The sequence below is a fragment of the Haliotis rubra genome, unplaced genomic scaffold, assembly GCF_003918875.1.
Source record: "Haliotis rubra isolate DU_JTF1 unplaced genomic scaffold, ASM391887v1 Scf141, whole genome shotgun sequence".
Lineage (NCBI taxonomy): Eukaryota > Metazoa > Mollusca > Gastropoda > Lepetellida > Haliotidae > Haliotis > Haliotis rubra.
Genome location: NW_025765348.1, coordinates 1,278,992 through 1,303,356, shown reverse-complemented (window position 1 = coordinate 1,303,356; position 24,365 = coordinate 1,278,992). Strand labels below are relative to the sequence as shown.

The 24,365-nt window shown below is 39.4% G+C and overlaps 2 protein-coding genes across 2 annotated transcripts; both read right to left on the bottom strand.

Moving 5' to 3' along the window:
• Positions 1-1,241: 1,241 nt before the first annotated feature.
• Positions 1,242-4,247, bottom strand: LOC124268990. Its single transcript, XM_046704024.1, has 2 exons — positions 3,866-4,247; positions 1,242-1,826 (listed from the first exon to the last, which is right to left on the bottom strand). Exons 1-2 carry the CDS (start codon positions 3,959-3,961, stop codon positions 1,458-1,460), a joined length of 465 nt encoding a protein of 154 aa, XP_046559980.1. The 5' UTR covers positions 3,962-4,247; the 3' UTR covers positions 1,242-1,457.
• A 96-nt stretch (positions 4,248-4,343) lies between these two features.
• LOC124269014 (zinc finger protein 62 homolog) lies at positions 4,344-21,773 on the bottom strand. Its single transcript, XM_046704044.1, is given in 5 exon segments — positions 4,344-7,473; positions 16,521-16,545; positions 19,358-19,904; positions 20,664-20,854; positions 20,857-21,773. Coding segments are annotated over 5 exon segments (4,236 nt in total). The 5' UTR covers positions 21,666-21,773; the 3' UTR covers positions 4,344-4,809.
• Between the last annotated feature and the right edge of the window lie 2,592 nt (positions 21,774-24,365).

The window sequence follows — 24,365 nt, the reverse complement described above, 5'->3', positions numbered from 1 at the left end:
CCCATTACCCGCCTCTTAGGGCAAGCATGGGTTGCTGAATGTGTTTTGTATAGTCATTGGTGTGAGTCCAAGTGTTAAAATGTAGTGGGTGTCCTGCGAGGTATTGGACACCTGGGTGATGTATTGGATTCGGACGAAAAACATTGTTTGTTAGCTGTTAAGAGATATATCCCTCCAGATAAACCACCGATTAACGACTTGAATTGCACCTGCAAACACGTGGACAGAGCTATGTTCCTTGAGCACACCATAAACCCATGACTGTCGTTTCCAGTCCTCTTGTGCTGGATCCTGCTTCCTGCTTTGAAAGCACCATGCCTCTGTTCATGTTTCAACGATCTGGTAATCTGAGACGTGCGAAACTTCTTACATGGTCGAGGTGATGGCCTAGTGGTTAAAGCGTTCGCTCGTCACGCTGAAGGCCCGAGATCGATTCGATTGGATTTCGATTCTCTCCATGGGTACAATGTGTGAAGCCCATTTCTGGTGCACCCCGCCGTGACATTGCTGGAATATTGCTAAAAGTGGCGTAAAGACTCAATCATTCATTCTTACAGCTGACGTGTTGTGATAGATGACCATTCAAAACAGTGTTAAACACATTTCACCCACTCATCATCATCATCATTTTTAACAAGATATATTGCTGTGGGATGAAAATTATCTTTCATTTTTAGGCCAGTCCACTTGTATTTCTTGTTTTACGGATCCGCCGGTCGTATGTTTTCAAGAACAAGAAAAAAATAATAATTAATTTTCCCCGCTCCAAAAATATAATCCTAATGTTTTTATTGTCCAAAATGTAAACCCACAAACAAATACATTTTTAGATTTTTGTTTGATTGAGTCATATACACTTCATAAAGTGCCAAAAGTAAAATACTTTTAGTATTCAAAAGGAATATTACTTTGACTGGTGATTTTATGAAAAAAAAAATCCCCTCTTGCCTTAAGGTTTTCTGAGGACAAAAATCTGTAAAACAAGAAATAAAATTGTTCTGGCCTTAGGTCATAAATCAATGACATTTCTAATCACTGATTCAGAAAAATACTCTTATCACATTGCCATTAATTGTTGAAATATGTATGTCCAACTTATATTTTCTGGTGTTAGACAATACAGTACTATAATGCTCCATGAGAACAATGACTTTAATCATCCAGAAATGCACACAAGAAACATAATACCTTAGGTTCAAACGTTACCGAATGTTCAAATAAAAAGACAAACTCAATATAACTTGTTTTCTCTGTTATATTATCTTTACATACTTACAATGTCTCAACATGATACAATGATCATCAACATCTGTCTGCCTTTTTTTTTTAACAGACAGCTTATAACATGCTGTGTGCTTTGTGGTGATATTGAAGTCATAGTTATGAGGTTCTTTGATAGTGATAATGCCATACAGACATACTGCGACTGCTTTTTGGAAGTCTCAGACAAAAAGCAGTCAATGATCACCCCCACACTTATCCCTTCTAGGTTCCTCTTTGGTGATGCGAACATGTCTCTCTGCTGTGTTGAGGTCTGGAAACAGCCTGAACATCTTGTGACACTTCCTGCATTTGTACACCCCACCACCGAAATGTTCGTTGCAGTGGGACTTTATCAGCTTGTATGTCTCCAAGAAATTGTCACATGGGTTGAACCTGACATGAACTGATTTGTTTGCAGGACTGTTGTATTCAAATGCTGTGTTCTTGGAGTACTGTGTTGAATGGATGTGATTTTTGGAGTGTTGTGATTTGCCTTGTTTTCCACCAGCTTTGGAATGAAACACCTTTGTATCTGCATAGTTGACAGGGAAATATCTGTGGTCCTGTGAACCATTAGAGAACATTATTACATGTTTTGCTAGCATTATTCAGAAAGATTATTGAAACGTTAAGGTGATTTTTGCAGGAGCAGCAGAACTTTTTACTACTAGTTTCCCTTCACCCATTCACCTCTAAAGCTTTGTTTCAGAAATGACATCACTGTTGCCATCTCACTCATCATCTGATCAAACAGCCTGTTACATTTGTGCCTTCTGTTCCTTTTAGTTTTACAGTTCTAAATAAATACAAAATGGGTTTAAATATTAGGGCTGTGCAATATTACCGGTAAACCAGTATATACTGGTACAGTATCTTGCGATATGGCTCAGATTCACCAATATATTGGTCATCCAGAGTTAGCTCCCTTTGAATTATCTGCCCTTTATTTCCATAGCAACAAAATTTGCTCTAAAAGTGGAAGGGACCTCAAATGCACCAATCTTTTGAGAGAAGCACGAGTTATGAATGTCAACTTTTTGTTGTGAAGGATCAAGCATACACTGCGAAACTCGTGTTATTCACAATAAAGAAGTCGACATCCACAAATCTTACTTTTCATATGCATTCCACTTCTAAATGCCCTTCTAAGATTTGACCAATCTTTCATTTGGACTTATAAGTAGAGCCTCTTGCTCTGAGTGATCATTTCACATTACTTTGTTCTTTTTGTTTGTTTCATAATGGGATATATACTAGCCACATAAAGAAACTGTGCACACAGAAAATTCCTTCAGAATTGGAATACAACACAGAAAAGATGACTTGATGTAGACACTTAATAAGCTGAAGTATCGGGCCTCAACAACATGTCAAAAGAACATGAACAATATCAGTAACGATGACATCAGAAGTACAAAATTGAGTCGGGGGTCACACGTCGAAGTCACAAAGTCAATAACGGGTATGACCATCATGCGCCTGAAGCACAGCAGTGCATCGATGACGCTTAGAGGCTACCAAATTTTCCAAATGAAGGCCTGGGGAATGGTTTGGGACGTGGTCACTGCCGTCTGGAACCTGTGTCTGATATGAGTCACCCGAATCCATCTGTCCTGTCTTGGCGTCGTTACTCGGGGACGCCCAGAACGTGGGTGGTAGGCGACGTCATTACTGGTTCCCTAACGCCTGACCAATGCAGATATCGTGTTACTATGGCATTGGAAATGTGCTGCCATCTGTTGTTGGCTCATGCCTGCTCGAACCATTCCAATGGCTTCATGACGTTGAGCACATGTTAATCTTGGCATGATGTGCATGTGACTTTTCATGTGAATTTGTGAACGTTTGAATGACCAAGGTCAAGCTTTCGACAGTGACATCAATTTCTGAGTTTCACATGTTGCAGCTGCACAGGCTGCACGTGCAGTAACACATTGCAAGTCCATAGGCCACCATCAATGACGTCACGTCGCCTGGCACCTGCATGAGCGTTTGATTGTCTCCAATACTTGCTATGTTCACACCTTTATTTATGCATAAAGACGCTGTCTGCCTATCTTTATATTTTCTGTGTGCACAGTTTCTTTATGTGGCCAGTATATGTTATCATAAAGACCAGAGTCTTATAAATTTTGTAGGACTGTATAATGACATTCTAGTCAAGGATCTTAGTTACTGGAGGTGACATGAGATTTTAAGCTCCAGGAGTTCACCTAAATCATGTTTTTGTTTCATTTTGCAATAGTTCATGTTAACACATGTTAATACTGGCTGACTGACTGAGTTTGGTTTTACGCCGCTTTTAGCAATATTCCAGCAACATCACGGCGAGGGACACCAGAAATGGGCTTCACACATTGTTAATACTGGAGTTGAATCTGAATGAATCGAGAGTTGTTATGAATTTATGATGTACGCACTTGGACAGAAACATTCCAGTCAATATATCCCAATATGTATTGCAATATCTCTTAAATTATTGCAATATATCGCGATATGAGAATCAGGGCAATAACCAGCCCTACTAAATATCTAAATGAATGATAAATGAATTTATCATGAAAGCATGAAAATTTATATGCCCTCAAGTCTTGACACTTACCCTCATATTCCAGCAAATGCAGTATGATAGAAGAGGAGGAATATCTCCCACTGTAAGTGTAGCTGTGGTTTGACTTCTGCTTGTTCTCAGAGCCATACTTCACCAGATTAGCCTGCTCCCCCAGTATCAGTATCAACCTCTGCACGCCTGCATCATCAACTGCTTGACCTATCACATCATCTGTATCATGAAATCTTCCATCTCTTAAGCATGTAGAGGTTAATTTTCTATGTTTTGTTCCTTATCCTCAATATCAGAACCAGGTGGACTGCATGTAATTTCAAAACCTTCAAAGGTGACCGTGACATCGGGTTCCTCCCCCATATTGTCCACCTCTGCTCCTGTACAGATCCCACAGTGAATGTGATAGAGGCGATCATTGGAGAAAGCTCTGTTACATTTGGGGCACTGATGGTCATGGGTTCTCATGTGTTCATGCAGTGATTCCTCGGACTTCCACTCCAACTGGCAGACATCACATGGGTAGGTAACCAATGGTACACAAGATGACTCTTGTTCAGAAGCTGTGGGATGCAGATCAAGTTTGTGTCGTTCGAGATCTGAAGCTAAGTTGTACCATTTGTCACAAATATCACACCAGTGCAGCTGATCCATATGACTCTTCATGTGGTAATGATGGGAATCAGAATTTACGAAACGCCTTTCACAGACCTTACATTCATAAGGCGTTTTCTTCTTCAAAGTGACCTTATGAACCAAAGTTTTTTGGACTGACTGCCCCAGCCAATGCTTCAGGCTGAATATCATCCTTCTGTTCAGATCCATCAGTCATCTGTTTCTCCCCTATGGGTACATGAAGAACATGTTTGGCTACATCCCTCAGCACTAATGGGTCAAACTTCATGAGTGTTTTGTTTGATGCTATTTGTGGATATCCATGCTTCATCACAGGTGTCTTGGGAAAGACAAGAACCTGTCTTGAGTCACAGTAGACATTGTCTGATGTTCGACTTGCCTGACACCAGCTCCTTATCTTCTCGGTTCTTCCAATCCTTGGCAATATCCTCTTGACTCTTCCGATTCTTGGCAATATCATCTTGACTCTTCCGATCCTTGGCAATATTGTCTTGGCTCTTCACTTCCTTGGCAATATCTTCTCTGACCTCCATTGAAGGATATGTCATGATTTGAGCCTTTTCATATTGGGGTTTGTAACAGTAATGGTAGCAGTTTTCTGTTTCTCTGTTCCTTTTATGGTATGTTAGTTCAGTTGATGTTGTGAAACTCCTATAACAGACTTTGCATTTATAATGTTTTTCACCCGAGTGGGTCTGAAAATGTGATATTAAGTTGTCTGACTTCCCAAAACACTTGCCACAATTATGACATTCATATTGATTGTCACTCTTGTTAACTTGACAATGTTCTTCCAAGTCTGTTTTATACATAAAACCAAGGCCACATTCTATGCACACAAATGGAGTATCTTTGGGATGAAGGTTCTTATGTTCTTTAAATGTCTCCTTAGTGGGAAATTTGGAATTACAAATACTACATAAGTAATACGGCTGATTATCATGCATTATATCTATCATTTTACCGACCATATTTTCATCCCCGGATTTGGTGTCCAACATCAGTTTCTTTCTAATGGTGGAGCTGTTCATTTTGGGATCCAAGGTATCACAGATCTCAATGTCTGATATTGCTTGGGCATCATCTGGAATATTTCCAGAACTAACTCTGTCTAATGAAATCACTTGGTCATCATAAGTGCTGGAACCAGACTCTGCATATATAGTCTTTTCACTGTTTTGGGTCTTGACATTAATTTGGTGACAGTTCTGTTTAGAATCATTCTTGTTCCTCCTCTGATCACTTATATTCTGTTCTTGTTCAGTGGCTGTAGATGGGCCATTTATCGCACTGTCAGAACTACTTGGGGGATAGCTTTCCATACTGGCTTTACCTGATAGTAGTATGTAAGCTGACTGGCTGTTACTCTTCTTAATCTGTCCAGCGATTTTGGAATACAGGGCAACAGTCTCCAACCCTCCATCTTGCTGTTCTGCATCTGTAAAAGTCTGCATCGCTAGAGTTTCATCTGTGTCATGACGCTTTGCCTTTAACCTACCACTACCAGCTTCCAGAGTAGAGTTCCTGTGAGAATCCTGAGATAACTTACTTAGTTTCCTCGAGTTGACTTCATCATCAGAGACACTTTCGTCTGAATCCTGAATTCTCTTCCGTAGATTACCACTAGTAGCACTGCTAACATCCAGACTCACATAGGAGTGTTTGCTTTTTACATGAAACTTGAGCCTACTGCTGGTGATGAAGCTCTTTAGGCAGTGATCACAAGAATAGGCACGGTCTCCGGTATGGGTCTTCATGTGGATCTTCCAGTTGTACTTCCTCCAGAAGGTTTTTGCACAAAAATGACAGAAGTAGTCACGTTCTCCTGTATGTGTCTTCATGTGGATCTGCCAGTTGTATTTTTTCTTGAAAGTTCTTGTACAAAATTTACATGTGTATGATGAAAGTGCAAGCACATTAGAATGTGCTTTGAAGTGAGTCTCCGGCTCAAATGCTGAACTCAAAGTACTTTGATGTTCCTCTGCTGAATGGGATAGCATGTGAGTCTTCAACTCTTCTGAAGTGCAGTATTCATGTCCGCACTCCCTACAAGTATATGGCTCCCAAGATGCCAACAAACTCAAACTCTCATCATCGGTAGAAGACTGGAACATCTTTAGGATATCATCAATCTCTTCAGCACTATGAGCTCTCAAGTGACTGTCTAGTATAAACTGGTACTGAAATTTCTTTCCACAAATCATGCATTCATTTTCCTCATTGTAAGATAGGGGTATCTGTTTCCTCGTGGCCATTTTCCCAGAAACATCTGTACTTGCATTGTTTATCTCTGGGCTTTTATCCCGAGATTTGGCAGTGGAATCATCCTTTTCTTGTGGAGATTTACTTTCAGCATGTTCAGAGTTAATCAGCATATTCATATACCCTGTTGGAGGGTGAACATCACCATCCCAATCCTTCAGCTTGTTCGCTTCTTCAGGACCCTTTCCTCCAACTCTAATGCTACAGTGCTCTCCACTTCGTGTCCTTTCATGGTATCGAAGTCCTGATGAATTTGTAAACCGCTTACCACAAATTCCACACTTGTAAGGCTTCTCTCCAGTGTGTGTTCTGTAATGACTCTGATAGTTGTACTCATTTCCAAAACCTTTACCACATACATCACACATGAAAGGCATCTCTCCTAGATGTGTCCTTAGATGCTGTTGGAGGGCTCTTTCAGTGGAGGTCTCATAGTAGCAATGTCGACATTCAAATGACCTCTTGAACTGGTGATTGATTTTACCCTGAGATTTGGTCGTGAAGGCATCTTGTGGAGATTTACTTTCAGAATTACTTAGCAGATTCATGTAACCAGCAGAAGGGTGAACATTAATGATTGTCTCTCCATCCAAATCCTTAATTCTGTTTGTTTTATTAGGATTCCTTCCTCTACAATTTCCTCCACTGTGTTTACATTCATGGCATTGAAGCTGTGAAGAGTATGCAAACAGTTTATCACAAATTCTACACTTGTAAGGCATCTCTATTTTGTGTTTAGTGTACCCTTTCTATAACCCCTCAGTTCACACATATAACGCTGTTCCCCAGAATGTGTCTTCAAATGCTGCATGAGGCCTCTTTCAGAGGTGTCATGTTGACAGTTTTGACACACAAATGATGCGCGATTTAAATGGTAGTTGACTGGATGTATTGGGTAAAAGCACCACAGAAACAAATTGTTGATCACTGAGGTCACAAGAAAATGAAGATCATCTGAGATTTGAATTTTTTTATGAGGAGCTGGAGCTAATTTCTCTGTTTTTCTGTCTGCCTCGTTCTTGCTGAAGTCTGATTTAAACACCACCACATCTAATGCCATAGTCTATTTTTCGGTTCTTTATACATCAAGATTCTAGCAGAAGGACTACCTCAGATCAGCTGCCATATTCCAGATCATCCATCAGTCTGAAAATATGAACATTTGGAAGAGTAAGTAAAGGATAAGAATGTTTGGGGTTTATTAAAAATAGATCATATAATACAATTTCTGGGTCCTCACAACCCCTTTCCTCTCAAAAGAGTCATTTGTGCATTGTAATGAGTCATAATTCTATCATAAAGGGGTCATTTGTGCATTGTAATGAGTCATAATTCTATCATAAAAGAGTCATTTGTGCATTGTAAGGAGTCATAATTCTATCATAAAAGGGTCATTTGTGCATTGTAAGGAGTCATTGTAATGAGTCATAATTCTATCATAAAGAGTCATTTGTGCATTGTAATGAGTCATAATTCTATCATAAAAGGGGTCATTTGTGCATTGTAAATTCTATCATAAAGGGGTCATTTGTGCATTGTAATGAGTCATAATTCTATCATAAAGGAATAATTCTATCATAAAAGAGTCATTTGTGGTAAGAGTCATAATTCTATCATCATTGTAATGGATTTGTCATAATTCTATCATAAAAGGGTCATTTGTACATTGTAAGGAGTCATAATTCTATCATAAAAGAGTCATTTGTGCATTGTAATGAGTCATAATTCTATCACAAAGGGGTCATTTGTGCATTGTAAGGAGTCATAATTCTATCATAAAAGAGTCATTTGTGCATTGTAATGAGTCATAATTCTATCATAAAGGGGCCATTTGTGCATTGTAACAAGTCATAATTCTATCATAAAGGGGTCATTTGTGCATTGTAAGGAGTCATAATTCTATCATAAAAGAGTCATTTGGGCATTGTAAGGAGTCATAATTCTATCATAAAAGAGTCATTTGTGCATTGTAAGGAGTCATAATTCTATCATAAAAGAGTCATTTGTGCATTGTAAGGAGTCATAATTCTATCATAAAAGAGTCATTTGTGCATTGTAATGAGTCATAATTCTATCATAAAAGAGTCATTTGGGCATAGTAAGGAGTCATAATTCTATCATGAAAGAGTCATTTGTACATTGTAACGAGTCATAATTCTATCATGAAAGAGTCATTTTCTATCATAAAGCATTTTGCATTGTAATGAGTCATAATTCTATCATAAAGGGGTCATTTGTGCATTGTAATGAGTCATAATTCTATCATAAAAGAGTCATTTGTGCATTGTAAGGAGTCATAATTCTATCATAAAAGAGTCATTTGTGCATTGTAAGGAGTCATAATTCTATCATAAAAGAGTCATTTGGGCATAGTAAGGAGTCATAATTCTATCATGAAAGAGTCATTTGTGCATTGTAAGGAGTCATAATTCTATCATAAAGGGGTCATTTGTGCATTGTAATGAGTCATTATTCTATCATAAAGCGGTCATTTGTACATTGTAAGGAGTCATGTTTCTTGAAAGAATCAACCCATACCATGAATGCAAACAATTACTGTTTGCTACAGATGGCTTCCAAGCACTGTCTCATGTACATGTATTTTTATTATATACGGAACATCATTGTAAACGCACCTGTCTAAAATTGTCCATATTTTCATCAAGATGGATTTCAGCATGACAATGATCAATGAATATAACTAACATGAAGTCGAAGGGCATGTCCAGTTGAAAAAATGCTTTAGAAACAAGTTCCTGTCCACAGTATGACTCTTAATTCCAAAATGCATCAACATGCAGCCACGCCATGAAAAAAGCGTGAATTTCATTTCAGACAGTGACATTAAAAGCAGGTGTATGAGAACCGATTCTCATTGCTTCACTAATGATTGTGAAACGAGGACAGAGATGCCAAGGTTAACACCTCACGAAAGAGAACGTGCACTAGGCATGTTTCAGGTTAGCACCAGCAGCAGGGATATTGCTCGACAACTTGGACTTGGCCACTCCACCATCGTTAGGCTTCATAGACAACATCAGTAGACAGGCAGCACCCGTGACCTTCAATGACCTTGGCAACAACATGTTACGATGCTCCATCAGGTTCGCCATATTGACCTTGTTCATATCAGTGATTGAACACTGCAGACTGCCAGGACTGCTGCACTAGTTCAAGGTTGTCGTGGGGCTCATCAGCGCTGACCCCATGCGATGCTGTCTACACGCTACAGGGCTCCATGCTCGATGTCCTTACGTTGGACCAATTCTGACCGACAGACATCGTAATGAGCGTATACAATGGGCTAGCATGCATTTTCAGTAAAGGTTACAACAATGGCATGGTGTGGTAGTCACTGACGAGTCACGTCTTCATCTACGTCATGCTGACAGGCGATTACTTGTTTGGCGTAGACGTGGTGAACGTTATGCTGATGAGTGTGTGGTTCACACAGACCTTTGGGTGGTGGGAGTGTCATGGTCTGGGGTGGAATAAATTAAAATCACAGGACTGCCTTCATGTCTGTCAAGGGAAAGTTAATGCCCTTTATTTCCGTGAGCAGATTCTTCACAATCACATCGTATCTGTCTTCAATCACCACCAAGATGTCCATACTTTTCAACAGGACAACGCACGGGCACACGCAACAAGACTTTCCATGTAGTATCTGGCCCAGCAACACATCCAGGTTATTCATTGGCCAGCAGAATCGCCAGATGTATCACCCATGGAGCACTTGTGGGATGAAATTGGTCAAAGTCTTTCGTGGCGACAACAGATGCCGAAAACATCCGGGAACTTGAGGCTGCACTACTGCAGAAGTGGAATGCCATCCTCAAGAACTCTATTCGGACGCTTATTGACTCAAGGAGACGTTGAACTGCATGTGTCAATGCAAATGGCGGTCACACGCGATATTGACTTTTCGATTTGACCCCACATGTGTTTGATCCTTTCTGACTGTTGAACATTTCAATGAATGAGCGTCTTTTCTGTGTTGTTGTTTTTGTCAGTCGTCCATCTGTTATTATCCACTCAAAAAATATCAATTTCTTACACGTGCTTTTAATAATCTTAACTTTTATAAGTGTTGCGTTTTCAATGATGTTCAGTATATATACGAACTGCAGTGTTTAATTCAAAAGATATTATTCTGATAGTATTAGTGTTGGGAATCGGAAACCAAATCCACTATTGATTATCGGAGGACTTGTGGTGAACGATTATCAACTATAATCGAAATATATACATTTTTAATGTAATCACCAATTTTAAGGGTTTTCCCCAGGTTTTTCTAATAAATGTTTTTTTATAACTAATACTGTCATGCAATGAAATTACTCGCAAGTAAGACACTAGAATTGTAATTAAACAATAAAAGTGGTTAAAACTTTAAAATATGCATAGCTTTTACGCTGTTGAGCGCATGTTTGTTCGTGAATATTCATCAAATTAAATGGTTAGTATATTTAATTCAAGGGTGTTATACAAAAACAACAAAATTCCGATTAATCAAAAATATTTTTTTTACAATCGATAATCATTTTTAATCCTTCTTTCGATCAATTTTCGAGAATCGGAACACCACTAGATAGTATCCTACAAAGTATGTTTATATTGAGTCACTAATGATACAAATGAAAAGACTTAATCATGATAATGTGATAATCTTATAACTGATTGTTGGGAGATAGTCTTTTGATGAATATAGGGTCATCTGGCACCATGACTGACTGAGTTTGGTTTTATGCCGCTTTTTTTTAGCAATATTCCAGCAATATCACGGCGGGGGACACCAGGAATGGGCTTCACACATTGTGCCCATGTAGGGAATCGAACCTGGGCCTGTTAAGTTGAGAGCAGTGTCGTTCACTGGCGAACACTTTAGCTCCTAATATATCACAATATGTACATCAATATGTGTACCAGAGTTGCAATATATTGCAATGCAATTTATTTGCCTACACACAGCCCTACCAAAAAAGTTAATTATCTAGATTCTCCGAAAGTAACTGATCAGATTCCAAAGAGCTACTATGCTACAGTGTTTATTCTTGCACCATATGCCCAGGGTCAACTACAAGAAATTCTCTGTACTTGAATGCAGTCATAAATGAAAATTTCAGAATTGTTTCTCTTGCAACAAGAGTAGCTACAGTGTCACTGGATTGTTTGGTCTGCTATCACTGGCTTGTTTAGTCTTCACTTGATTGTGAACACGCTATGCAAATCACAGAGATTAATACATAAAGTATGCTGAGGAACTGTGGGTACATATTTGTCAGGATTGAGAGAATGAGTTTAGTCTTACACCGCACTCAGCAATATTCCAACCATATGGTGGCGGTCTGTAAATATTTGAGTATGGACCATACAATCCAGTAATCAACAGCATGAGTATCGATCTACGCAATTGGGAACCGATGACATGTGTCAACCAAGTCAGCGAGCCTGACAACCCAATTCCGTTAGTCGTCTCTTTTAAGAGACGACAAGCATGGGTTACTGAAGATCAATATTCTAACCTAGACCTTCAAGGGTGCATATTTGTCAGGAAGAACTACAGTAGCAGGGCTCCAGATAAGGGCCGTATCGGCCTATGTACGGATAGAAAATATGCACGATACAGTAGGAAATAATTTAGAAAACGTAGCACATATGCACCACAGCAGTGCTGTACGGTCTTAGAGTTATTTACAGACGTATTTATCTGAAAAAGTATTGTTTTTTGTTTATTGATCTGTTTACACAAGAGTAGCAATGTTGTGGTGCATATATGAAATGAAACACAAGATTACTGATCCGCCATTAAATTCCATTCAGTACTCTAAATGTACTCTTAAGTTTTTCCAGTACTCCTATATTGAAACAAGAAGGAATAAGTACTCCAGATGTTGAAAAATTATCTGGAGCCCTGCAGTAGTGTAAAGATGTTGGAAATAACTTCCTGTGACAATTTAAATAAATTAACATGCAAATTAACTGTAAATCATAGGTACCCATGCAAATTGAAATTTATGTCAACCCTGCCCTCCCCAACTCCTCTCCCCAAGTAGATTTACTTGAGGTCACATGCAACCCAAAAATCAAACATAATCAAAACAATTATCACTTATTCATGACATATAATATACATTGCTGGTTATGAAAAAACATAAAAACAAAATTATAAGCGTACAATCGCAAATCAAAAGTGCAATATTTTGTACTTGGGTTTACTTCCCAAGAAACGAAGCAGCCGGGATACCGAACCCAGTCAGAGCGGGTGGGTGTGCACTCAAATGTAACGGCTGGTTCATTTGCAGATGCCCTCACGGCTCATTGTGTTTGTATATATAGAGATGTTGTGTTTTGTAAATACATGCTCATTTTTTGTGTATAACATTTTGCAATCAACAGACATCATAACATGTCATGTGTACAAGTATCACACCTGCCTGTCTGCGTAATTACATAATGTGACAGAGACCGAACTTGGGCCATAAATCAATGCGTTTTGTTTATGGTGTATAGCCTGATAGGTGTTAAGTTCAAATTGCATGTGGTCAGTGATTGAAATTGTGTATTGAATATTGTCATTAGCAGACGGGCAGGCAGACACATAGGTGCCAATAAAACAGACATTGAGTTTTGTCTCTGACAACGACATCTATATGACAGGTAGAAATTCTGTCGACGCTAAATAATGACATTGCTTTAAGTATCGAACTGAGAAAGTGACTCGGTAAGAAGAACGTGTGGTGAAATAGACAAATGAAATTATATAAACAGTTAAATCGGTAATCTACTGTAATAACATATAAAAAGCTTGCGCCTGTGAAATATCAACAAAACATTAGAAAAATAGCTCACACCAAAGCCTTCACCGAATATTCACCGGACAACCCGCTTCCAAGCTCCGCGAACCTATTTCATTACGCATGTGCTATGAGCGCAGCCCAGCTGTTGAAACCACTTCAATTCCCCCAAGCTCTGGGGGAAAGTTAGTGAATCATTTGAACTATGATTTCGCGCTCGCGTTATTTTTCAACTTTATAAGTTGAATTTGCATTTTTGATGATTTGTTTCATATGGATTTTGTCCATAACGAAAGGTATCAGAATCTGCAAAGTTGTGTTTTACGTTGCATGCGACCTTTAAGTGTCACTGGCCCACACTGATCAAAATCCATCAAATGACAAAAGTTTACAGTAAAACATAAAAGTTATGAATATTTATGGGCTGAAATCATCACACATTGTTAATAGTGTTACTAAACAATTGTTTACACCTGTATGTTGTTGTATGTTTCATTCAGCAACAAGCCACATGTGATGATGGCTCTGTAAATATTCACATTTAGAGCACACAATCCTATGATCAGGGTGCCGTTGTACAAAGTGACCTTAGCGCTAAGGTGACCGTAACTCCCATAGCTTAGCATAAACTTAGGTAGCCAGAGTGCTAAGATTGTTTTGTACAACGGCACCCTGGTGATTGCTATCATGAACATTGATCTACACAATGAGATTCATCAACCATTCCCCACTTCTTTCTTCCGCAGATTAACAGGTAACGCAACTTGGTTTGACCCTACATATTGTTATTAATTTTGGAGCTTTAAGTTACTTTTGTGAGTTCTCTAGTAATTGTTGTGTTAGGTTTTGTAATAATTTTAGTGTACCATGCCGTCATATGATTCCGTGGTACTTATATTATTTGGGATGGGGGAACGGGAGGAACTCTTACCCCAAGATCTTAAATATTTTGTATCTGCAATGGAAATAAGTCAATATCATTTACATACTTTGTTTGGTCCTTTGTCCGAAATTTGGGAAACATTATGAGGATCGATGGGGAACGCGCAAGATCTGTCATTCTGTGAAGCATCCGAGCCCACTGTCGACAGACTATGCTTATTGATGGTATATATTTATAAGCTGCAACCAACTGTATTGTTGCTTTAACCAATATCAGACTTAAATCTTACCAATTCCATTTGTGCACGCGTTAATGATTCCAGTAAACATGTGTCAGGCTGCAAAATGCAGAGAGCTCTCGGCCGAGGTGGTTGGGTACAGTACAGTTTACTTCACAGGCTCATCTGAAACGAAAATGGATTTCCGCGTATATCGTTTGAAATTAGCTTGCGGACATTGGTTTTAGATCAATGTGTTTTGTTTACTTAAGAGGGCTTTAGATATCCGATGCGGGATAGTTTTTAATGATCGATACAAATAATGGATAATTTGGTATAAATGTTGTGGCGTCTCAACCTCTTGTCAAAATATATTTTTCGTCACAAGCTCCCCACAACGATTAATGTTAAGCGCTGGGATGGAGCTTGGTTTCGCCAGGCTACGATCTTAAGAGTTCCCTCCCTTGTCCGTAATTGCGCAACGCCCCATGTCAACACATATTTGTCCATTTTTTCAATCGAAACCAGTTAATTTGCCAGTGAATTCGATGTTTGGATATATTCAAATAATATTGCACCTTGATCACAGTTAAAAAGATCTATGTCTGTTATACTCTCGATCTATTTGGTACACAGTTTTTTCTATTGTGTTCAGGTATGTTAAGTTAGGCTATTACAGGACAAACATTTAGTCCCAGATATACATATTAAAGGTCACATGCAACGTAAAACACAACTTTGCAGATTCTGATACCTTTCGGTATGGACTTACCGAAACAAAGCGTCAAAAATGCTAATTCAACTTATAAAGTTGAAAAATAACGCGATGAAAAAAACGCGCGAAATCGGAGTTCAAACGTTTCACTAATTTTCCCCCGACTTTTCTGGGGAAAACGGGTTTCAACAGCTGGGCTGCGCTCATAGCACGTGCGTAAGTAAATAGGTTCGCGCAGCTTGCATGGAAGCGGGTTGTCGGGTGAATACTTGGTGAAGGCTTTGGTGTGAGCTATTTTTCTAATGTTTTGTTGATATCTCACAGGCGCGAGCTTTTTATATGTTATGACAGTAAATTAACTGTTTATATAATTTCATTTGTCTATTTCACCACACGTTCTTCTTACCGAGACTCTTTCTCAGTTCGATACTTAAAAGCAATGTCATTATTTAGCGTTGACAGAATTTCTAACTGTGATATAGATATGCCGTTGTCACAGACAAAACTCAATGTCTTGTTTTATTGACACCTGTGTGTCTGCCTGCCTGTCTGCTAATGACAATATTCAATACACAGCTGCTATCACTGACCACATGCAATTTGAACTTAACACCAATCAGGCTATACACCATAAACAAAATGCATTGATTTATGGCCCGAGTTCGGTCTCTGTCACATTATGTAATTACACAGACAGGCAGGTGTGATACTTGAACACATGACATGTTATGATGTCTGTTGATTGCAAAATGTTATACACAAAAAATGAGCATGTATTTACAAAACACAACATCTCTATATATACACACACAATTAGCCGTGAGGGCATCTGCAAATGAACCAGCCGTTACACTTGAGTGCACACCCACCCGCTCTGACTGGGTTCGGTATCCCGGCTGCTTCGTTTCTTGGGAAGTAAACCCAAGTACACAATTTTGCACTTTTGATTTGCGATTGTACGCTTATAATTTTGTTTATATGTTTTTTTATAACCAGCAATGTATATTATATGTCATGAATAAGTGATAATTGTGTTTTAATTATGTTTGATTTTTTGGTTGCATGTGACCTTTAACCTTTTTTTTAAAAAAAAGATATTGACAAAATGACTTTTTAAATAATAACCTAAATGGTGCACAAAACAATGCTTGATAAATTCTAGGGCTGGAGCAATTTACACTTACCGAATCATTCTTGGCTTCAGTTACACTGTACATAACATATGTTAGATATGGGATTACACTTTCTTAGTAAAGTACAGATTCTAGTTCTTTTGTTGAGTTGAGTCCCATGCGGGATCCGAACCCACACCCTCAGTGTCAGGCACCTAATCGCCAGCACACAAAGTCAGCCGCCTAACCCGCCCAGCCACCGCGGCTTCCAGCCTGTACTATACTAATACCCCCTTCGCACTTGAAGCGGAATGCTGTCGGAATGAAAATTCCCGGAGATTACTGCATTCCGAATGCATTCCAACTATTCGGGTCAATTCTTGTAACATGCCCGAATGTTTTGAACATGTTCAAGACTTTCGAGGTACATTCGAAGTGGAAAAATATCGAAAGGCATTTGAAGTGCATTCTAACTGCATTCTAAGTATTTTTTAATAGTACTGTATCGTTGCTACAAGACATTCCTTGTCGTAAGAGGCGACTAACGGGATCGGGTGGTCAGGCTCGCTGATTTTGTTGACACATGTCATCGTATCCCAATTGCGTAGATCGATGCTCATGCTGTTGATCACTGGATTGTCCGGTACAGATTTGATTATTTACAGACCACCGTCATATAGCTGGAATATTGCTGGGTGCGACGAAAAACTAAACTCACTCACATGCTAAGGTTTGAGAGAGGATACGGACTAGATTCAGCACATCAACCACTTCAACAAATTACAATATGTTGGCAAAGTTCGGCAATGTCTCGATCTCTTTTCATAAATTGCTTGCACGTTGCAACCCCCAACCCCTCTTCCGCCAACAGACACAGATACACAACACAGACACACACACACACACACACACACACACACACACACACACACACACACACACACACACATTTCAAGAGTGCAGCTTGACACTGCTCAGTTCGAACATAGCTCTTCGCAGGCTAGATCTACGCGGTCAAGAGAAGTTTTGTGCTCCTGAATACTGCGAAGTACGTACCGTTGATCATCATGGACATGAGTTTGCAAACAGCTCCATAATTGGTTAGTGTCTATGTAGTGTATACGCGAAGTTGAGGGGGAACCCATCATTTGTTACCTGTCAACGTACACGAACCGAAGAATGGTAACGATGGTGATCCACAGGACCAAGATCTCTCGCCTTAGGGGCATCATACAAATCATGGTAAGCAATGACATGTACTGAACGTACACACGAGGATTGGATATGCCATCGATATGCTTTTTGTGCAGCTTTTTTAGAATAAGCTCATTTTTGCTGACGATGTAGTTCATTTGGTACAATAAATTTACGTGCATATATTTCATAAATGTGATTCCAACAGAAAATAAGTTTTCAATTTGTTGTACGTGACATCATCAGTAACAGTAATAAATGGTTGAAATGTATAACTGTTGGAAATGTGTAATGAATGAATTTTCTTATGTATCATGAATGAATGAAGGATATGTCATAAGGAATGAAGGTCTGAAATCTATAATGAATGAATGCTGACAATGCACAATGGCTCAATTCTCGAAATGCATATTGAATGAATGTTTAAAGTGTAAACAACATACAGAATCAGTGTTAAACCTTTACTACCGTAAATGAAATGTTACATGGTAAAGACAAACGATTCAAGGTACGGTAACGATCAACAGTCCATAACACCGTCAAAGGTCGATGTAAGTCCTGGGGAAGATCCTGCAGGTGTTATCCCAACCCAGATCACGAGGCCCCCACCTCCAAAGGATCCCCGTGCAGAACACGGGCCTGATGTAACGTCCACCAATGTGGCTGTAGACACGTGTCCTGCCGCCAGCTCGATTAATAGAATTCTTCTCCACTGACGCTGCCCATCGCATGTGTTGTCTGCTCCTATGGATGTCCTGGCGTCAGAACTGGCCGATGGTCTGGCGACTTGCACGGACGCAATAGACGCGTGGACATTATCGAACTGTTCCCGCCGACAGTTGCCAGGTATGATACAGACTGTAGGGGCTGCTTGCTGGAAAATGTGTCAGAGTTACGTGGTTCGAATCCATAGGTCTTGGATCGTGGGATCAGTACTGGTGAGCAATGTGGCAACGATCTGTAACTTGCTTGTTTTGCTGAAAACGCCACCATAAATATCAAATGGTGGATGAACGTTGAGTCCACGAACAAGGTAACAGACTGAAGCATACATACAGCTCTCCATCTGCCATCCCGGATATCAATTCTGTAGCTGGACCAACCAAATACGATTGTCTAATTGATTAGGGCGGATATTTTTTTAACACCTCTAAACGATGTGGCTCCTCTCAGAAAAATATTTGCATTAACATGTTTACCGTATTACTATTCATTACTTCATGTTTATGATAAACTCTGACTGATACGTTATTTCTGTATCACAACCTAGTGAGCGCCAAAACCATTACACGTTTCTTAGATCAAATTATTGTACAGCTGCTATAAGACACGCTTCGTCTTACACTTGATAACATGCCTCTGTACCCATCTATGTGATAACCATGGCAACAACAAGCTTCACTTTGGGATGAAGCGATGTACCAAATATATAAGATACGTATTGTCATACACAGGCCACAATACGATATACACGTCACGATCGCACTTATTCATGTCAAATCACATTGGAAAATTTTCACGAGATGTATTTCAGAGCAGGTTCCAGGGGAATAGCTGCTGTATACGAATATTTTGGCAAAAATATCGATACAGAAAAAGAACTCCCTGAATACATTAAAACCGTATTCTTTGACATGTCTGCTTTGTCACGTGTATTCAACAAAGAATTGTTTTGTAAAACAGGAACGACTTTCACACTCTTTCTAACAGTTTACTTCCCTTTTCTAGCACTGGTTCTACTTTTTGAGTGTTTGGTCATAGCAGTTTTGGTGATGATATTCTTTGCAGGGGATGCACAGACGTAAGCTGGTCCTCGTATTTGGTGGGCCCGCAGACCAGAAGAAGCAGCAAATGCCTTTTCACACACTTGACACTTGTATGGCTTCTCCCCTGTGTGTCTGCGAATATGTATCTTTATGTTGTCCTGTTTGTCGAACTGCTTGTTACAGAAGCTGCAAGAAAATGCCTTTACATGTTTCAAAAACACTTTACAAGTTTTAGAATGCTTGTTGAGGTCAGAAAACAGCTTGAACATCTTGTGACACTTGCTGCACTTGTACACATCACCACCCAAATGTTCAGTGTAGTGGGAATTCATCAACTCGTGGGTCTCAAAGGACCTGTTACAGACGTTGCACCTGACTTGAAAGGATTTGTTGGTGGGTGCCCTGTGTTCATTGTCATGCTCCATCTCATGCTCCTTCGGGTGTTGAAGAGAAGAGCATGTGAACCTGTATAGTGGACAGGGAAATACCTTTGGTCCTGTAAACCAGAGAACATTATCACATAATTTTCAATTTCCAACTTGTATCACAACCAAAATAATACAGGGATTTATTTCTGTTCCTACAGCAAATAACAGGGAAAAATCATTACGTTTTGTTATATACCACTCAAAAGAACTTAAGGAACATACACACAAAAGGCTAGGTACTGCATTGTCCACCAGCCATGGCTGATTAAATATAGTCACTTGGTGTTCTAATTGGTGTTCTCTGATTTGAGTTGCATGAAGTGGGATCTTAAAAATTTCCCATTTGCGTAGATCGATACTTATGCTGTTGATCACTGGACTGTCTGGTCCCCGATGCGATTATTTACAGATCGCCACCATATAGCTGGAATATTTTTGAGTGCAGCGTTAAAAACAACAAACAAACAAAACAAAAACAAGAAGAAGTGGTAAGTTGTCAAAGTGACAGACATGGCGATAGGTCCTGGGAATTAATTTATCATTTTATGATAGTTGTCAAATGCATGATATACATGATGGAGAGGAAATACGAAACTCTGGTATTATGACTGTTGACTTGCATTTATTAATTGTGAACCAAGATACACTACACTATTGGAATATTGCCAAAGAGCCGAATAAAACTAGGCGTACCTAAAATATCAGGTAAAATATCTAGTGTACTTATCCTTCAGACTGGATGTATGGTATATCCTAAAGTCTAGACTGGATATATGGTATATCCTAAAGTCTACAGATATGGTATATCCTAAAGTCTACAGACTTACCCTTATGTTCCAGCAGATGCAGTATCATGGTGGAGAAGGATCTGAAGGTCTCCTCACAGGATGTGCAGCTGTTTGTGGTCTTCTGCTTGTACCATTCCTTGGTCTGCTCTCCATCTGTCTCAGAAACAGCTTCTGCACCATCTACATCATCCACTACACCATCCAATTTATCATATGATTCATCCAAATCTTCCATCTCTTGAGAATCAAATATTTGTTGGTCCTCATCCTCAATATCAGAGCCAGGTGGACTGCATGTGATCTCAAAACCTTCACAGGTGACTGTGACCTCTGGCTTCTCTCTCTGTTGTTCACCTCTGTTCCTTCACAGTTCCCACTGTGAATTTGATAAAGGCGATCATTGGAGAAAGCTCTGTTACAATTGGGGCACTGGTGCTCATGGGTTTTCATATGTTCATGCAGTGATTCCTTGGACTTCCACTCCAACTGGCAGACATCACATGGGTAGGTAGGCAAATACTCTTTGTCAGAAGGCATCAATTTGCCATGCAGAGCCAGTTTCCGTCCCTTCAGATCTGATACCAACTTGTCGGGTTTGTCATAAACATCACCCTGGGGCAGCTTCTCATCCATGTGAGTCATTATGTGCTTATGATGAGCATCATAATGAGCAAAACGTTTGTTACATGTCCTACATTTATAAGGTTTCTCACCGGTGTGAATACGGATGTGTTTCTTCAGCCCAATCCGACTAGACAAAATCTTTGGGCAAAGTGGACAGCGAACATCATATTTTCTGGCTCTCCTGGTTGTCACAGCTTCAGGCTGAATGTCATCCTTCTGCTCTGATCCATTATTCTTTTGTTTCCTCATCGGTACATTAAAAACATGTTTGGGCTTCTTGGGGATTTTGGTCAATGTTTTTAGCTGATTTGCATGCTTTATCACAGGTGTATTGGAAACTTCTTTGGAGCCCAGACAGTAGGTATTTGCCTCCATGGAAATATCCCCCTCAGCTCTTCCTGTCCTTGCCAATATCATCTTTGTTCTTCCCTAACTTGGAAATGTCCTTTGTGTTCTTCCCCTCTTTGGCAGCATTTGTAATGATATCAGGAGTCTGTTGGTGATGTGACTTGTAACAGTTACCCTTGTCCATTCCTTTATAGCAGTTTCCTGGTGTTCTGTTTCTTCCATGGTATTTCAGTCCAGCTAATGCTGTGAACCTCTTATCACAGATTCTGCATTTAAAAGGTTTTTCACCAGTGTGTGTCCGAACATGTGACTTTAAGTTGTATGACTTAGCAAATAACCTGCCACAATATTGACACTCATACTTTTTCTTCTTCTTCGTGAGTTTTACAGTGTACTTGCAAGTCAGCTTCATACATGAAACCAAGGCCACATTGTACACACCCAAATAGAGATTCTTTGGGATGAAGATTTTGATGTGTTCTTATTGTCTCCTTAGTGGTAGACTTTAAATTACAAATGATACATGAAAAATACATCTGAATGTCCTTCATTATTTTCCACAACTTATTTTCCTCTTCAGGCATGGTGAAACTGTGTTTTGCAGGCTTCAAAGTGTCGCAGATTTTGCTGACAGCAACAGCTGAGACATTGCCTGCAATTTGTCCAGAACTGACACTGTCCATTGAAATCACAAAATCATTATAAACGTTGGAACAAGACTCGGCAGGTTCAGTCATTTCATTGTTTTTGTTGTTGACCTTAGTTCCAAAACATCTGGGTTTAGGGATCTTCCTTTTATTCCTCCATACTGATGTGCTATCACGTATGGGTGTGTCTTGTACAGGGGCTGTGGATGGACCATTTATATTCCGGTAAGGATTACTAGGGGAACACTCTCCACAGTGGCCAATGGTAGCATGAAAGGTGCCTGGCTACTACTCTTCGTCTGTTCAGAAAGAACATGCAGGGCAGCAGCCTCTGACCCTCCTTGTTGCTCTGCATCTGTTAGAGTCTGCATCACAAGAATATCATCTGGATCTCCATATTCCATCTTTATCTTTCTCACTGTTACAGGAGAGTTCCTGTGAGCTTCCTCAGATAACTTACTTAGTCCTCTGGGGCCAACTTCATTAGCTTCATTGGCAGAAACATTACCAATATCAACAATACTTGTATCTGAATTCTCCATCTTATTGCTAAGATTACCATTGACATCTGTGTTCACTTTGTTCAGTTTCACATAGGAGTGTTTGCTTTTCATGTGAAACTTCAGCCTACTGCTGGTGATGAATCTCTTTGCGCACAGAGTACAGGAATAGGCACATTCCCCAGTGGGTCTTCATATGGTTCTTCCAATTGACCTTTCTCATGAATGTTCTTGCACAAACACTACATGTGTATTTGGCCACATTCATATGTCCAGGTTTATTTGTCTGTTCACTGCAGTGCATCTCAAGTTCAGAAACTGAACTGACAATCTTGTCACAAGATAGGCAAGTAAATGCTGATGAGTCAGAAGGTAACTCATCATCATATTGTTCATCCATCATGTCAGTTACTTCAGTAACATTTTCAGTTGTAACATGTGCTTGTTTGTCTGCTAACAGATTAATAGATGTTTCACATCCCACAATGTTTAATGACTGTCTTTCTGGAGATGATTCAGATCCTAAAGACAGAGCCATCTTCTTCTTGATAGCTTGATGTTTCTTCATATGGCGTTCCAATACAGCTTCGTCTTTAAACATGTTGCCACACACTTCACATTCCAAAGTAACATCACTGCTGCATTGTTTTTCAACATTAGTGATATCATCAGCTGGGAGGGTCATCAGGTGGAGGTCTCTTTCAGAGGAGCTCTCTTGGTGGCAGTGTCCACATACAAATGACCTCTTGAACTGGTGATTGACTCGATGCTTCTGGAGAAATTACTGAGAGACAAACTGTCGATCACACTGGTCAAAAGACAAAAGTGGTTTATTTGAGATTTCAAATGTTTCTAGACAAGCTGGTACAAATCTCTCTGATTTCTTTTCTGAATCATTCTCGCTGGTGTCTGGAGTGGGTTCATAGTCTGGATTGATGAAGATTTCTATGTTCATGGAGGCCAGGTTGCATCAGCTGCATCTGATTTCACATTTCACAACATTTCATTGCACAAGACAATCAGGCATTCCCAACAACTTGACTTGACTCTGAGAAATCATTTGCATGACAAAATATGTATTCTTCAATTTTGTCATTTTAATACAGACTTTAATTTCCAAACTGTATTAACATTGGAACTCTGTTCATATCATATATTTCATAATGTAACTGAAACAGAAGTGTATCTAGTTTTGAAAGTGAATTCTGAACATTTTCACTTGTCCTTGCAAAGCTGCATTCAAGAAATGGCTATGGCAAGACCAATGAGTAAAGATAACTCTTGGATATTTAAGGCAGATTCACATTCTAATTTGCACTTGACACACACTTTCATGACCAAAAACATGACCAAATTAACACATATCCTGTTATATAGGATTCCCCCTATATTGTCTGCAAAACAAGCATTGTTGTCTGCAAATATAGAGAATGACTGTATGATATCATGATGAAGTTGTGTTCCTCATTGTTTCTAACACATACTGACTAGGAAAATCTTATTGCATAGTTTCAAACACAAAAAGTCTCAAATATGTACATTCATTGTGTTTGGATGACTTGACTTATAAGGCTAGTAGTTGACAAGCAATAGTATGATATTCCAGCTGAATTGTGTCCTAT